The following is a 16,024-nucleotide window of genomic DNA, read 5'->3' as shown; positions in this document are numbered from 1 at the left end:
TTATTCTGCACTTCAAGATCTTTTTTTTTTTCATCTTTGCCTCAAGTTTTTATTGTGATGAGAATAACGTGTTTTAGTAACATGTTAATGCTTCAGTCCATGTTTGAAACGAGCTAAAAACATTAATTTCCTTCTAATTCGTACAACTAATATTGGTAAAAGGAAAAAGAAGACATAATAGTGTTTGCTCTTGATTGATGAATCCTACTTTGTTCATCTACAGAAGAATAGTGAATTTTGTATTTCCAAGTAAATTTAACAAGGCTGCTTAAGTAATCATTAGATTTCTTGCCTGATTATCTCCAGTTTTGATGTTTCATTTGTTATTTTTATCTCTGGTTTCAATATAACACAAATGGTGGTTAGAGAAACATTCTTGTATTCTAAATAAATTAACATAACCTTCTTTTCACTGATGCCATAATTTGCACCATCTCTTAACTTCAAATGCCATGTCTCAATGTAGCACAGCTTGCTTTCTTTAAAAATGGACATTCTATCTCCATTCTTCAAACAGCTTGTTTATATGCTGTCCAAGATCATCTAATTTGTATACGATCAGTGAGAATTTGCATTAGTTCACACAACAGTTGAAGCCATTTTGTTTTGTTTTTTTCTATTATTCAGCAGCTAGATTCTACAAGACATGCAGACACATGGGCATTTTTGAGGCAATTTTGTCAGTTATTACAATTTTTTCTACAACTCTTTATGATATGCAAATTTTGTGATTTGAGATTTAGAATTAGAAAACTTATACTCCTCCCTGTTTCTTGAAAAAGCTTCTCAAAAGAAAATGTTAGAAAAAAAAAAAACTAATTTCTTCCATTTCTACTCCTCATATTGTCTCTCACACATTTCTGAATCAAACAGAAACTGCGAAAATAAAAAAATTTGACTAAGAGAAAAAATTATCTTGACTATTACAGAGATTAATGTTGATCTGCCCAACGATTGAACTCCCCATTTATGGCAAACAAATACTGTTGTATTATCCTATCCTTTTTTTCTTAAAAATGTACTCACACTTCTCCATTGGTCAAAACTTATTTTCAAAAGTCTAACTTGATGTACTAAATAATAATCAAGCATAGTTCCAAGTTGAAACCTATGTTGAGCAGTGTCTTCGAAATGATTGCTAGATAGGCTGATGCTAATTTATGTGCAAATATAATTGCACAATTCAGCAATGGCATGCACCAACACCATTTGATCAAGAGACAAACAGATGCAACATGTACGCATTGAAAGCATATGTTACACCAGTTTTCCTTGATGCATGTATTGTTTTACTAAGGCATTTTGAGATTTTGTGAAAACAGATTCTTAAAAATGTCATTTTTTGTATTTTCAGGCAATGAAAACACAGATTGTGCATTGGATTTTGAATTTAACAATTCCGCCGGGGAACCATCAACAAGTGAAAATTTCTTTTCTTTTAATTCGAACAATGATTTTTTTCAGCCTGATGATTCAGCAGGTGGTTTCTCATTCAACTTTAATTCAACAACCAATTCAGACAACAATTCCAACACATTTTCTCTCTTTTAAATAATTAAAATTTTGTTCTGTCGAGAGAGGGGGGGGCTTGAAATGTATTTTTGATTCAATTGCAAAATTACTTAGAAATGGATTCACTTATCCAAAAACTTTGTAAGGAAATCATTAAGATTATTTAAAAAAAAAAAAAATCTTAATATTTAAAAAGAATTCAAGATTGAAATTTGTTTCATTAAATAACTTTTTTAAAGAAACATTTGCACATGCCTTTTCTGCAGCATTTTAGCCATTAGATCTTCAGCCTTCTTCAAGTGCATTTTGTTATAATTGATAACTTGACAAAAAAAAAAAAAAAAAAAAAGATGAGAGATAATATAATGGATAAAATACAATACTCATCTTATACTCTTCATTTAGCAACTCAGTTTTGTTGTCCAGATTAGGTTTAGAGTTTGTTTTTTGTTTTTGTTTTTTTAAATATTTTGCAAGCTCATTTCTCAGTGGGTTAACTGTCTCCACATCTTGCTTCATAGTTTCTTCCTTGGACAACCAAGATGTTCATTTGCAAAATATGAGCAACAATTGTCCAGAAGACAAATTTGTTAAAAACAAAATATGATTGATCACAAAAAAAAAAAAATTATTTGGACTATTGTTCTCATCTTGAAATGTTTTTCTCACGTTTTGGTCAATGTAACCTCTGACCATTCTTCAGGTGTATTTGTTGAATTCACAAATCTTTCTGTTGAACTTGGGAATCTGCACAAAATATAGAAACCCTTTATTTAATCGACAGGAAGCTAGAATACTTTCGTTTTGTCAGCCATAACTGGGTAAAAGTACTAAGTAATTCAATGGTATTTTTTTAGTGCTGCACACACTGAGGATTGAACTGTCAATCTCCAGAAGAGTGTAACTTACAACTGAATTTTATCAAGTACTTAATCCACTATGCCACAGGTCCCTGCAAATTGCTGACATCGACAAGATACACCTAAAGAATGTCGGAGGTTACATCAACCAAAACGTTGTGCGAGTAACACTCAGGATGAGAATAGTAGTCTGAATAATCCAAATAAACTTTAATATGGACTAAATACAATTCCAAAATGCAAAGTAAATTAATTCTTTACTTTCATAATTTTTATTGAATTCATACTCACTCAAAAATGTTGCACAAATTTATCACATAGTAAAAATATAATTTAAATAAAATAGTGAAACTATACTTATATCAATAATTTCTAAGTTTGCCAGACTAGTAATAAACCTTCCCTAAGCATTACATTTCTTGACTTAGTTTTAGCTTAGATGTTAATCTTAATAGTTTCAACAGAAAAGTAAAAGTACTGTTTGAAGAAACACTGTTCATGCTGTTTTTATAAGAGTTTGTTTATATTTAGAATTTATTTTTGTTAACTTGTACTCCATTTTGTAAAAATCAAAATTAGTCTTCAATGTTTGTAGTGATTCAAAAATCATATCAGACCCTGTATTAACGAGTTTAGGGCATTTATTGTTTCAAGCCATAATCGTTTTTTGTTTTGAAATCTTTTAAATAAGGATTGGTGATTTGTATTATTATTTGGACCATTGTTCATCACACAAACATTGTGAAAATAACTATGGCTGATAAAATGCATTTCGAGGGTCCAAATAATACAAATTTTGTTTAAGTTTTGTATTTAATGATTTTTTGGTTTAAAGTAATCAAACTTAAAATTCGATTATAGCTTTAGTTAATTTTTTTATGATGAAATAAGCTCAGCACAAAGTTTATATTTTTTATGTTTGTTATTTTTTTCAAAACAAAACCATTCATATTGAATATTTGTTGAATAAAACAATTTGTTTTTGCTGATATATATGAATAAATAAGTTGTTTTTTTTTTTTTAATCTAAATGCAAAAAGAATTTTTTTTATACAGATAAATTGTTATTTGAATAAACAATAAAAAAAAAATGCCTAAAAATTTCTATTATGAAGACAAGTTTTTCTCTGAAAGTCAAATTCTACTTCCAATTGAAAAAAAAAAAGTGTCATTTTTAACATTCCTAAAACAGTATCTGCAATGAATATGTTCATGGTAAGATGAAATGTTTTTTCTGCATTCATATCACATTTTTTCTTATTTTGTCCTAGCTGGGGATGGGATATCCTATAGGATGCTAGACATTCACCCACTATCTCATACATTCCAACCGCAAGATCTTTTCAAGATTCTAACCAACCCTTTAAGTGCACTTATTTGTATCCCTCTTGCACTTGGTTCACTAGGTATATTTGCCAGATAATTTTAGAAATTATTCTTTGTTAATCAGGTTGTTCTATAATTTCTGAAGTGATGGAGATCTCCCTCAGATTACAGTTTCTTTTCATGTCAAAGATAAGACTTTGGTATTTTATCTTTTTCTCACATCTGTTTAACCCAGCATCACTGAAACACTAACTTCTACTAAGGTTGCTTCTTTCCCCTTCTTGACTCATATCACTGTCACGTTTAATAGTTCAAAAGTTGTAAGAATTGCTTAGTCATAGTGGATGGTGTATAATTTATTTCCAATTTTTCTTGGTTATAAATTCCCAGGATTTGCTGTTACATTAGAATTTCAACATTTTACAGATGGTTCACTGGAGATATTTATCCATCTTTTCACATTGCAATAGTAGCCCCAACACACACACACACACACATACCCGTACAGCCTGATGTCAGGTGGCTCACATTCTCTACTTTTGTGTGGCAAAACCTGCACGTTATTGCCGAGACCACTCATCTTAAAATCATTGATCATCAGTAGGGCTATGACAAGAGAATATTCTTTTCATCATTTTCACTCTCGACTTTATACCTGACGCATAATTAATCGAGAACTACATCACTATATCTAAGAACATAAGATATAAACTGATATGTACCGGAGAGTCCAAATCCTTAAAAGAAAATTTTCTCGTCATATCCATAGCCATCAAATATTATACCACATGACCTCTTCTGCCGTGGCAAATACTTCTAACCTTGACTTTACAAGTTATTGCAATAAGTCATAATACTCATTTTGACATCTCCACCCAAATTTTTTATTTTTTTATTTTAATGAATGAAGTATTTGTATTTGGAAAATAACCTAATTAAAATCTAACAAATGTGTGACTCTTTAATTTACGGATTGAATTACATTTAGGTTTTTATGTTTCGACTCCATTTTATGGAAACATTTTGTAAATCAAGTCTTAAAATGATGAATTGTCAGAACTTATTACTCATGTGAATAGAGAAATTTTATTGAAAGAAAAAAAAAAAGTAAAAATCAAAGAATAGAGATGACAACTGAAGTTTTTGTTTTAAAAATGAAAATATGGACAAAAAATATGAGTACTTATGTAGCATAAGGATCATGCTATTTTTAATAGGATTTTCATATTAAATTCAACTTTTACGACATCTTTTGTTTAAATTTCTACATAAATATACAAAATAGTTACAAACCATTCCTCCCCACCATATTTAAAATGGGTTTCTAAATGATAATGTTATTTTAGTATGTTCAAGGAAAAAAAAAAATTGACAGAAATGCAAAAGTTGGTATTAATGGGGGCCAAGTTTGAGGCATCCATATTCTTTGAGATAAGTCGATTCTATGCATAATTAACAACAAAGATATTCAGTTTCAAGACAGGACACAAACATGATTGAAAATTTTCATTTGTTTAGAAAAAAAAAACAAAAAAAAAAACTTAAGTTTTGAATTTCTCACGGTCACAAACTAATTGCGATATTTAATCTATTAATAACAAAAATAGTGGCATTTGTTTATTTTGTGGACTTTTTCCTGTTTACAATTAAAGTTAAAAAAAAAAAAAAAAAAAAAAAAAAAAAGCCAAGTACTTTGATTTTTTGAAAGAAATCGTTTTATTGAATGAGATCTTATTTTGTCAATCATTTATCTTTGACTTGATAAGTATCGATTCGGTTGATGCAAAGAAAGATTTTATGTATTCAATAGTCAGCAATTGCGTGATGGGATGGAAATAATCTGCACTTGACAAAATGTAAACAATGTTTTTTGTCCTTTTTTTGACAGGGCTAGTAGCCTAATGGATGTAATTGCAGACTATGGAAGCAGCTCTATCAGATTTGTTGTGGTTATTTAGTTTTTCATTCAGGGATGAGAGATTTTGTTTCCCCAAGCATCCACAATTACCTTTCCCCATTTTTTTTTAACAAGCTCCCTCTTAAGGAGAACCCACAATCTTCGTATATCAATAGTCGCTATATTATTAATGAAAACTAGGACATCCTGTACGAAATATGCTAGAAATGGGTTATAATAATGTAAAGCATTAAATGATTCTCATCAACATGAAATATACTTATCCATTTTTTTTAATTTATTGCCTCTTCCTCCTCATAGTAAGAGGGTGAAGGTTTATTGCCCATTGATAATATAAATTTACAAATCTGAGGAATATCTAATAATTTTTTTTTAATCACATATTGCTGATAAGGGTGACACAAAATGAAAGTACAAGTGTATTAATTCAAAATTTATGAATATATTTTGTGTTTTCACATTTTAAATGACTTTTCCAGGAATGACCAGCAAGCTGAAGCCTCTCTTCTATTTGGGAGAAGAAGGTAGGAGGAAAGTGTATGGCCACAGCGGTTTATGTTCAGTCGAGTGATGCTCGGTTTAATCTTCCTCTTAGACACAGGCTTAGATCTGATGACCTAAGCTTCACATTACATCGTATCTCGAGTGCAGTCCATGAAGGCCATTCCAAGCCTTGCCTGTGCAGATGCCGAGGTTTCTTTCCACTCATCATATGTTGCTCAGATATGTAAATTCTACCTGGACTTGATCGATGTGGTTGCCATTTTCAGGTGACTTTCTCTTTGGTTTCTATTTTGTAAAGCAGACAAATTCAACCATAATTGTTTGCAGACTCATTACTCTGCTGTTAAGCATGGTTGAATACTTTCAATCGTGCTTCATTGTGGAATTATGAAAGTCGTATGTGCTCAGTGTTTGACAATATACAGGGTGTTACCTCTGCGATCACCTCCCTAACACACTTGGATATCTCACACACTAGAAAGCATAGAAGATCAAAGACGTGTATTGCGTGAATAAATGATTTGACTATATGCAACATGGTTGATATCAGCAGCTTAAATACAAAACTGGATTGGACAAACAGACAAATCTTTTTCTTTTTGTAAAATGATATCGACAACAAACCAAAAAGTGTTCAAGAAACAATTATAAAACATGTTACCAAAGGCAAGATAAGTTACTCTTTTATCTATCTGAAAAAGTTTTTTGTGGTTTCAACTTATTTTTAAAGCATGTTTTTAAAGTTTGAAACAAGTAGTGCTGAGCATGAGCACAAGATGGCAGACCAGAGGCTATCATCTTTACAATCGCTCAAAACTTGAACATTAAACAATACTCAAAGAAACCAACCCAATAACTGTCACTGACATTTATGGGGTTGATTTCTACCAGTATTTTGTTTTATTTTTGAGCTTTTATCAAAACTGCAAAGGTGATAACCCCCGTGCCCACCATTTTGTTGTTTTTACTTAGCAACTTGGAACTACTTGTATTTCAAATTAAATAAACACTTTAAAAAAAAAAAATAAAATAAAATTTAAAAAAAAACAAAACTTGTTATATATTTGTTTGACCATTTTTTCAGTTTGCTGTCTATGCTAATAAATGCCTATAAAAATGATTCACAAGTTGTATTTTTAATAAAATCATTGGCCACATTAACAAAAATAAAAAAAATAAACTTTCACGAAAATGAAAAACAAAACCATTTTTTTTTTTAGTTGATTTGATATTTAATGGATGATTTCAAGTGTAAGTTGAAAAAAATGTACAAAACATCAGACTTAATTTAGAGCGCATTAGTTCTGTCTGGAGATTAATTGTAGAAGTAATAGGATAAAGAAGGGTGAGGGTGACGTGGGGGGGGGGGTATTTACCGTGGGTCGAGTCGGGATGGAAAAAGGAAGAAGGGGGCATTGTTGTTGTCATCATCTCCTTCCAGTGACATTATCAATTATGAAGCCTTTCTCAAGTCTCTCTGGCTGCACTTTTCTGAAAGACTCAATGCATTTTCAACAACTTTTAATTTTTTTTTATCCTGATCAAAAAGTCCAGCACTCCAAGATTTTTTTTTTTTTTTTTTAATGAGCTCAACACTTTCAAAGGCCACAACAACAGATGCACAGATTTTAGCAAAGACAGAAAAGAAATTTCGAGATCCACATTTGAAAAAGAAAAAGAAAAAGAAATCTTGACTTTTTTTTAAAAAGTTTTCAGCAAGTCACAAGTACAGGTGTAAGACAAAAGCCGCTGTTGCCTCATCGGCCATCGATTATAGTGAAAAAGATGGCTCAAGTATTACCACCATGAAAAAAGAAGGAAAAGCGAGAAAGGGTCTCTTCCATCCCTGATGAGGATTTTTTTTGTTTAGAGCAACGAAAACATGCCCAAAATATTGTAGGATTTATTTGAGAATTTAAAGTTTATATATATATATATATATATATATATATATATATATATAAAGAGCAACTTCCTTTTCTTTTTCTTGTAGAAACAATGTCCTTATAAAAAAGTTGGACAGGAAGTTTAATGATTGACTAACTCTTGATTTCTCAAAACATGAATGTCGGAGAAAGAGACAGTTTCTTTTTCTTTCTTCACTTGCTGTCGACTATGAATGAACAAAGAGCACTTTAAGAAAACTTTTGAGAGATGAGCACCAGTCACACTTTCAGATGCTGAGCAATATTTAATGATAAAATGATGGAGAGAAAAAGTTTGAAACAAGGATAAATAAATAAGTTTTTTTTTTTTTTTTTTTAATTTCTTAAAAAAAAAAAAATTTGATCATCTCTCGGCCTTTTTTTTTTTTACCTTTCCACCCTTTATCAGGCAACAATCTACACAAATTCGTATTAAAATTTTTTTTTTTTTTCTTTTTATACATCAATCTAAAAATTCACATCAAGACTATGTGAAAATTATATGGCCAACAATAAATCCTGTCAGACCAAAATTTTAAGGCCATTTACAGTAAAAATGAAATCATTTAAAATTGGGGGAAAAATTAGCTCAAATCGTCATTTAGATGTAAGCAAATAACAGAAACTAAAAATGCGTCTTAAGATTGTCAAATAAAAATAACAAGAAACCCTTGATAAGAACATGTTTAAAAAAGAAAAACAAAAACATTCCAAATTGGCTAAAATGATTCAATTTCACTTGGGAGTGTCTGTTGGCTCTACAGCTACAACTACTACGATGACAAACTATTTTCCGGTGTTATTGGAACTTAAGCTTTGTTCGGATTGAAAGAGTCAGAAAATTGTGTTTATTCTAACACAAAAACTGAAAAACTTCGGATTGCTGGCAGGTAAACGTGCAAGAGATTCACATAGTGAATAGTCGGTTTATGATTGACGGTGCCAATCAGACGTGGAAACAAAAAGGTGAAATCACCGGAAGTTGGTCTTCAGTTCCGTTTTATAAGAGAAGTTTTCATTTTCCAAATTTGGCAATCCAGAGACGTTTTCAGTAATTTACAAGAAAATGAATAAAAAAAAAAAAGTTTTTTTTTTTCAACTAAAATGTTAACATTTCTATATCTGATATTCACAATTATTCCTGTGATAAGAAAGACACACATGCATTTTATGTGTGAGACAACATGGAATATTATAGAAAAGTTTTCAATTACAACCTTTTTTTTTTTTAAATAAGGCTACTCTTAGAGAAAAAATGTTGCAGTAGCCATTTTTTTTGTTTGTTTTTAGACAACAAAATGACAGATTGACTTGCACCTGCAAAACATTTTGTGAAGAAAAATTTGTATAAAATGGAATAGATATTTTTTATTTATTTATTTTTTTACTTTGCTGCAAACAAAACTTAGTGAATGATCAAAAAAATAAAAACATACAAGATGCAGAAAACCTTTAGCATCTTTAAAAATGGGATAATGTCAGACATGTACAACTCATTAATCCATAAAAAAAAAATTTCTTTTGAAAAGCAAAAAAAAATTACAATTATTAGCAGTGGCATTCAGCTTTTCATTTAAGATTTGCATAAACATTGTTTTTTTTTTACTTTTTTTAACAGATGTTTAGTAAAAAAATTTCATTCAAACAGATTTTTGAAAGAGGGGGGGTATTTATTTGTTAAATTTACATTTAAAACTGAACTGCCTCTAAAATTGAACAGTAATTTTCTTAAATTTCTCATTTTAAATTAATCTTAGGATTTGGTCTTCATATTGTAATCTAAAGAAGGAGGTGGAATTGAATAAAATCTTAAGCAATATCAGCATGCGGGGGGGGGGGGGGGGGTATTTTCATTAAACTTATATGGAGAACTAAAACCTATGGTAAAATTTCAATACATAATTTTTTTAATTTTTTTAATCTGAAACTTTTATACATTTTTGAATTAAAAAGAAAAAAAAAAAGTTTGTAATTTGTTTTTTTTTTTATATTGTTTTTTAGATTTATATTGTACATGTCTGGCAGAAATAAAAATAACCAATTATCAAAAAAAATCATCTCACTATGTGAGTGATGGAAATATTGAAACGATAAATCATCAAATCCAATTTTACAGTTTTTTGAGGGGGGGGAGGGGGGGTAAAGACATGTGTCAATTTGGCGTATAGTCACCAGTAGGATAATTAGAAAATTAATCCAAGTTTTGGGGGTTTGCCCACAAAAAAAAAAAAATCCTCAACCACAGTTATTCAGGTTGAAAGCAGACAAGTGGCACCACAATGAGTTCTGGAAATTGGCAGTTTGTAGGGATAGGGGATGTTTTTTTTTTCTGTTTTTTTTCAAATTGTAATATCCTTTGATGGTAAAATATTAGCAGAAAAAAAAAAAAAAAAAAAAATCACAGGTAAAAAGGGCTGCCCTCTCCTCCATCCCACCCCCAATCAGTGGAAGCAGTAAAAGATTATTTACCTGAACCTAGATTAAAAAAAAAAGTTTGGATTTCTTCCAGAGAATGTGCAGCTTTTCACAGAAAAAGAAGGAAAAGAGAGAAAATGTCTCTTCCATTCCTGACGAGGGGAGTTTTTATTTAAAAATTTTTTTTTTTTTTTTTTTTTTTTTTTAACTTTCGTCCTCTATGCAATTCCTCTGGCATTTTCCATCACACAACCAAACGCTCATACACCAAATCAGTCTAACACACACATACAAACTTGTAGTCTTTTTGGAGTTTTTAAATAAAACCAAAATTCAGTTTTAACAAAAGAGTAAAGATTCAAAAAAAAAAAAAAATAAAACAATGGGAGGAGAAAAAAAAAAAAAAAAAATCACAGAGCTGATTGCCAGGGTCAGTTATGAGAAAGTGAAAAAAAGCATCCAAAATGTTTGAGCGGCTGCCATTAGAGAAAGGTGAGGAACACACTGTTGCCAATAGATTTTTTTATGGAAGGGTTTTTTTTTTTTTGTTTTTTTTTTCCTTTTTTTAAATTTTTTTTTAAGAATTCTATTTCTTGGTTATTGGCAACTGCGCGAGTGCATAAAAAGAGGAGGGGCAAAAGTAGATGAAACACAAGTGTGTGTATATAGCACATATCCAGAGTGTAAAAAATAAAAAATCCGTTAAAGAGGAGAAATTAAGGAAATAAGAGAAACCTCTGTGATAAAGTTGTTGCTATCGTCGTCCTGAAAGGGTCTTTTCCCCCATCAATATTTAGTTCTTTTAGGGGTTTTAATTATTTTTTTTTAAAGGACAAACGAATAGCAAATAATAATCTATAGGTAAAAAACAGAAGCTGTTGGCCAGAGTGTGTGTGTGTGTATGTGAGGAAAACTTAAAAAAATCCCCCTCCTCAGTTCATAATTAACAAAAACCAAAAGACAGTCCCATGCACACGTTGGTTATCCATATTCTATATCATTTGGGAGTTCATTTTACTTTTTTTGAGGGGGGGGGGTCTGTGTATAAGTGTCATTTATCGATGAAGAATTTCCATGGGTTTTGGAGTCGACTGATTGGTTTGTTGGTTACTCGACGCATATGCAGGAGATGAGCTATACTTATCTGTCGTAGACAACTTGGACAGTGCCGTGAGAGCTTCTGGAAAATTGGGAGGCGTCGCAGGAGTATTAGCTGGAGTACAGAGCTGGGGGAAAAGAAATAGCCAACAATTAAAAAAAATATATACAAAAATAAGATTCAAAATTCAGTTTAAATGAAGTGATGGATCTCTTGATCACAAAAAAAAAAAAAAAAAAAATTTTTTCCTGAATCCAATTCAAAACAAAATTTACAGATGTATAAAAAAAATATTTTACTAGGAACAGTAGATTTTAAAATGTAAAAACTTTTTTAAATTTATCAATAATCAAAAAAATCCTGTTTACAAACGTCATTTTGAAATTTTCACCATGAGGACAGCGAGAGAGAGAGGGGGGGGCATTTTGCATTAAACGTAGTGAACTGAATCAACCCTCTAAAAAGTTTTAGAAATTATAAAATGTTTTTCTCAGGTTACTGAATTTTTTGAGATGTGATTAATTTGGATTATTTGGACTACTGTTCTTATCTTGAGTGTTATTGTTTCGGCCAATACAATTCCATTGTACCTTCTCAAACTCGAGAATCTGCACAGAATTTCAAACGGGGATAGTATGCTGTTGTTCTGTCAGCCATGACCAAATAGGAAGCTTTGCAATTGTAGTCTATATGTCAAGCGACATGTGCGAATAACATTCCAGATGAGAACCAATCCGAATAAACCTATGTTTTACTCTTTAATGTGATGATTTTGTATTCAACCGATATAATCTGAAGGTTTCTTTGACAAAATATTGAATTGGACAAAATAACTTGAGAATTTGTTGCTAAAATTTTTATCTATGATGAGGCAAGTAAACTTGGGAATTAATCTGAATTATTATTTTTTTTATTTCATTTATTTTATTTTTTTTTTTAGAAAATATAAAATTATATTTTAAACAAATTCAGCACAAGGCCATCAAAAGTGTGTGGGAAAAATTGGGTGTCATACCAGATACTTTGATTCTTCCATGTCACAATTATGAGAACTTCATAAAACATTCAAATGTTCTCAAATTTTAACCTGCACTATGTGACTTATGACCCTTATTGGGTTAACGTTTGCATATTGTCAATTATATGTACTCGTGGATAATTCCTACAAAAAATTTCACAAAAATATTGAGAAAAAACAAATTGACATTGTTGAAATTTCATGAAACAATTGTTAAGTTAAATTGATATTATAAAAAGAACTCGTTCATAGAAAGAATTAGATTTGAAGAAATTGTGAAACTTGACAAATTTCATAGAATTAATATTTTAAATAACTTTAGTCAAAGGATTTCAGAACAGATTGTAAGAAAAACAAATACATTCTGACAAGCAAAACTTAATTTCTTCATTTAAAAAAAAAAAAAAATGCGTTTCACACTTCATGCAAACACAGGCCTAAAAACGGACATGAAAATACTCCCAGTTAACAAAAGAAAAAATCTCTTTGGTTAAAACACTACTACCAACACTAGTCTAATGAAAACTGATAGTAACTATTCACAGCCCTCATTTATGGATTAAACAGAATATCATTTACAGATTGGCTTTACAAAATCCCTATGAAACAAACCAATGCACAAAACATGTTAACAAATATTTGAAGATATTACGAACTTGAGAACCTTTACATTGAATTTATCGTTAATTATCCTGAAAAAAATAAATAAATAAATAAAATAAAAAAGGGGGGGGGTCGATATGCCACAAAACAACCAAACAATCATAAGTCGACACGCAGATCAGATTATCCTGTATTTTATGGATCAGGACCTATCGTCATTATCATAAAGATTAATGAAGAGAGACAATCTGGATTACTCATTCTAACCTACTGTTTAGGAGAACTTCATCGTGTTCATGATGAGAGCAATCAAGCAGTTCAGGGTTTTTGTTCATATAAAAAAGTTGAAATTTTTGGAAAAACGAATTTCAGTAAATGTGCAGAACATGAAGGAGAGTTAACTCGTTCGTACCATCGTCCAAATTCCAAACATTTGCTAAGTTTGTTTCAAAACGACGATATTCTTCTCATCGCAGATGTTCTCACAAAGTTTTTACCGCTGTAACCTTTGATCTTCGGGTGCATTTTATTGAACTTGAAAATTTTCAAACCGAGCCCTTTACATGTGGCACAACGGATGAAGGTATTAAGTAAAAAAAAAATCAGTTTTCAGAGGCGGTTTTCTAGAGGTTGAAGGTTCAATCCTAACTACAAATGATACTACAAATAAAATAAACATTTATGTTTCTAAATTTTTAAGATAAGAACTGGTTATTCATATTATTTGGAGTCATCGAACTACTGTTCTGATCTTGAGTGTGATTTTCATGTTTCGGTCGATGTAACCTCTGACCTTCAAGTGTATCTTGTAGAATTCAGGAATGTTTCCGTCGAACTTATGATTTCAGACAGAATTTCAAGTGGAACCCTCTTTACTTCACAGGGGTAGCATGCTCTTGTTCCGTCACCCATGACTGGATAGAGGTCCTTAGTAATTCGCAATTATATTGTTTTTCAGTCGCAGACACTGAGGACTGAATCTTCAGGAGAAGGTCACTTTTTTTACAATCGAGTTTTCCAAGTACTCTAACCACTTGCGGACAATTCTAGTATGCATTTTTAGAAGCCTTAAACCTTTTTTATTTTTTTTTTTTATTTCTGGTTGAAAATATTTATTACTAATAATTATCATCATCATCATCATATATATATATTTTACTTATTACTTTATATATTATCTGTTATTTATAATTAAGGTTCCCATATTGTATTAAATGCTATACTATGTCTACTTAGTAATTGGTTATTTCCTAGCATATGTGCTGCTTCTTTCAGTTGTCTTACTCTCCATCGTTCTGTCTATAATTTTTACTTTGTCCCATTATGGTAAATGGTTTCCATTTTCCCTCCAGATATGGTCAGCTACATCTCATTTTTTCCAATCTCTTCACGTATTACAACTTTTCAATGTTCTTCTAACCATACTTTTAGTGGACGACGCCTCACTTTTGTATAGTTTTCCACATTTACATGGGAGTTCAACAGAAACGTTCCAGAGTTCAACAAGATACACCTTAAGAAGGTCGGAGGTTACATCGATCGAAATGTTGTGAAAATGACACTCAAGATAAGAACAGTAGTCCGATGAATCCAAATAATACATATAATCAATCCTTATCTCAAAAATTCATAAACTAAAATTGATTTTTTGTTTTATTTTGAATTTATCATTTTGAGTGTCATTTTTACATTTTGATCTATGTAACTTCTTACAGGTGTATCTTGTCAAAGGTTGTAATTTCAAATGGAACCCTTCATACATTTCATCAGGAGAAGGTAATTTTTACAATTGATTTTCCTAACTACTTCAAACATAGCGCCACTACAAAACATTGTGAAAATGACTCAAGATGAGAACAGTAGTCCGATGAATCCAAATAATACGAATAAAGATTTACGATTATTTCTACCTGGTCGTGAATGATGTAACAAGAATAATCTATCCCAATAGATTAGATAAAGGGTTCATTTTGAAGTTCCGTATCGATTGAGGAGTTTAAGAAAAAATCCCCAGCATTTGAAAAAATGCACCTGAGGTTACATTGGTTGAAAAGCAAGAATAACATTCAAGACAAGAACAATAATCCGAATGAGACGAAATTTGGCAAAAAATTTATTCCACAGAAAATTGTCGACGTTGACTGATTGTTGTGTTTTTCTAAGTCGTGTGTTCCATTTCCTAGAAACGTTGGATTCATACATTCCTCATCTTATTATCAATTCCAACATTATTTTCTGTTCTGATTCAATTTCACTAATAACCTTTGCCAAGTTTTCTTGGTTTTATTATTTTTTTTATGATCATGTTTGGCTGAATCGTAGTAGAAATATATTTTCAACATCAAAATGATGAATTCTTATGTTGGGAGGTTTCCATGTGGCAAACCAATCAAGTCCTGCACAGGAAAATGAGTGAATGGATACGAGTGACGACATGGAAATTGCTTCAGTAACGACTGGAGTTGCTATTGAGTTGCACCTCCTCACAAGAGCAAAGTTAGATGCACGTTGGGTTTATAGGGTAGAGGGTGGGGGTCTATTTCTCTAAAAAGACGCACTTTGGATTGGATGAAATAATTATAATTGCCTCAGTCAAGCGCGATTTTTTGTTGCTAACCACAAACAGAACATTTTGAATTACTTATTTGCTTAAAAAAAAAAAAAAAAATTAAAAAAATTAGGCACAAATTGAGTGTGTGCATGTGTATGTGTGTGTGTGGGGGGGGTAATACTGTTATACCTTTAACGAGACGCATTCTGACCTATTCTTTCAAATATACTGTCTTTTTCTTTTAAATATTTGTTTATAAAGTCACTTTACCAACGACTAGAATACCACATTTA

General features: G+C 30.9%; 2 protein-coding genes across 3 annotated transcripts in view; one reads left to right on the top strand and one right to left on the bottom strand.

The window, feature by feature from the left end:
• The window catches only part of LOC145284916 (uncharacterized), a 106,439-nt gene extending 98,619 nt beyond the window's left edge, over positions 1–7,820 (top strand). For both annotated transcript variants that reach the window (XM_080134010.1, XM_080134011.1), the window contains exon 17: positions 1,355–7,820. In XM_080134010.1, coding sequence (XP_079990136.1) covers positions 1,355–1,551 — 197 coding nt within the window. In that variant the 3' untranslated portion in view covers positions 1,552–7,820. The remainder of the gene's footprint in view (positions 1–1,354) is intronic.
• Positions 7,328–16,024, bottom strand: part of LOC145284917 (UBA-like domain-containing protein 2-A) — a 113,851-nt gene continuing 105,154 nt past the window's right edge. The window contains exon 3 of the mRNA XM_080134012.1: positions 7,328–11,686. Within this exon, the coding sequence (XP_079990138.1) occupies positions 11,516–11,686 (171 nt within the window). The 3' untranslated portion in view covers positions 7,328–11,515. The remainder of the gene's footprint in view (positions 11,687–16,024) is intronic.

Source organism: Euprymna scolopes, chromosome 9 (assembly GCF_053919585.1).
Source record: "Euprymna scolopes isolate OS-2025 chromosome 9, ASM5391958v1, whole genome shotgun sequence".
Classification (NCBI taxonomy): domain Eukaryota; kingdom Metazoa; phylum Mollusca; class Cephalopoda; order Sepiida; family Sepiolidae; genus Euprymna; species Euprymna scolopes.
Note: the sequence above shows the minus strand (reverse complement) of the source record. Positions and strands in the feature narration are given on the sequence as shown.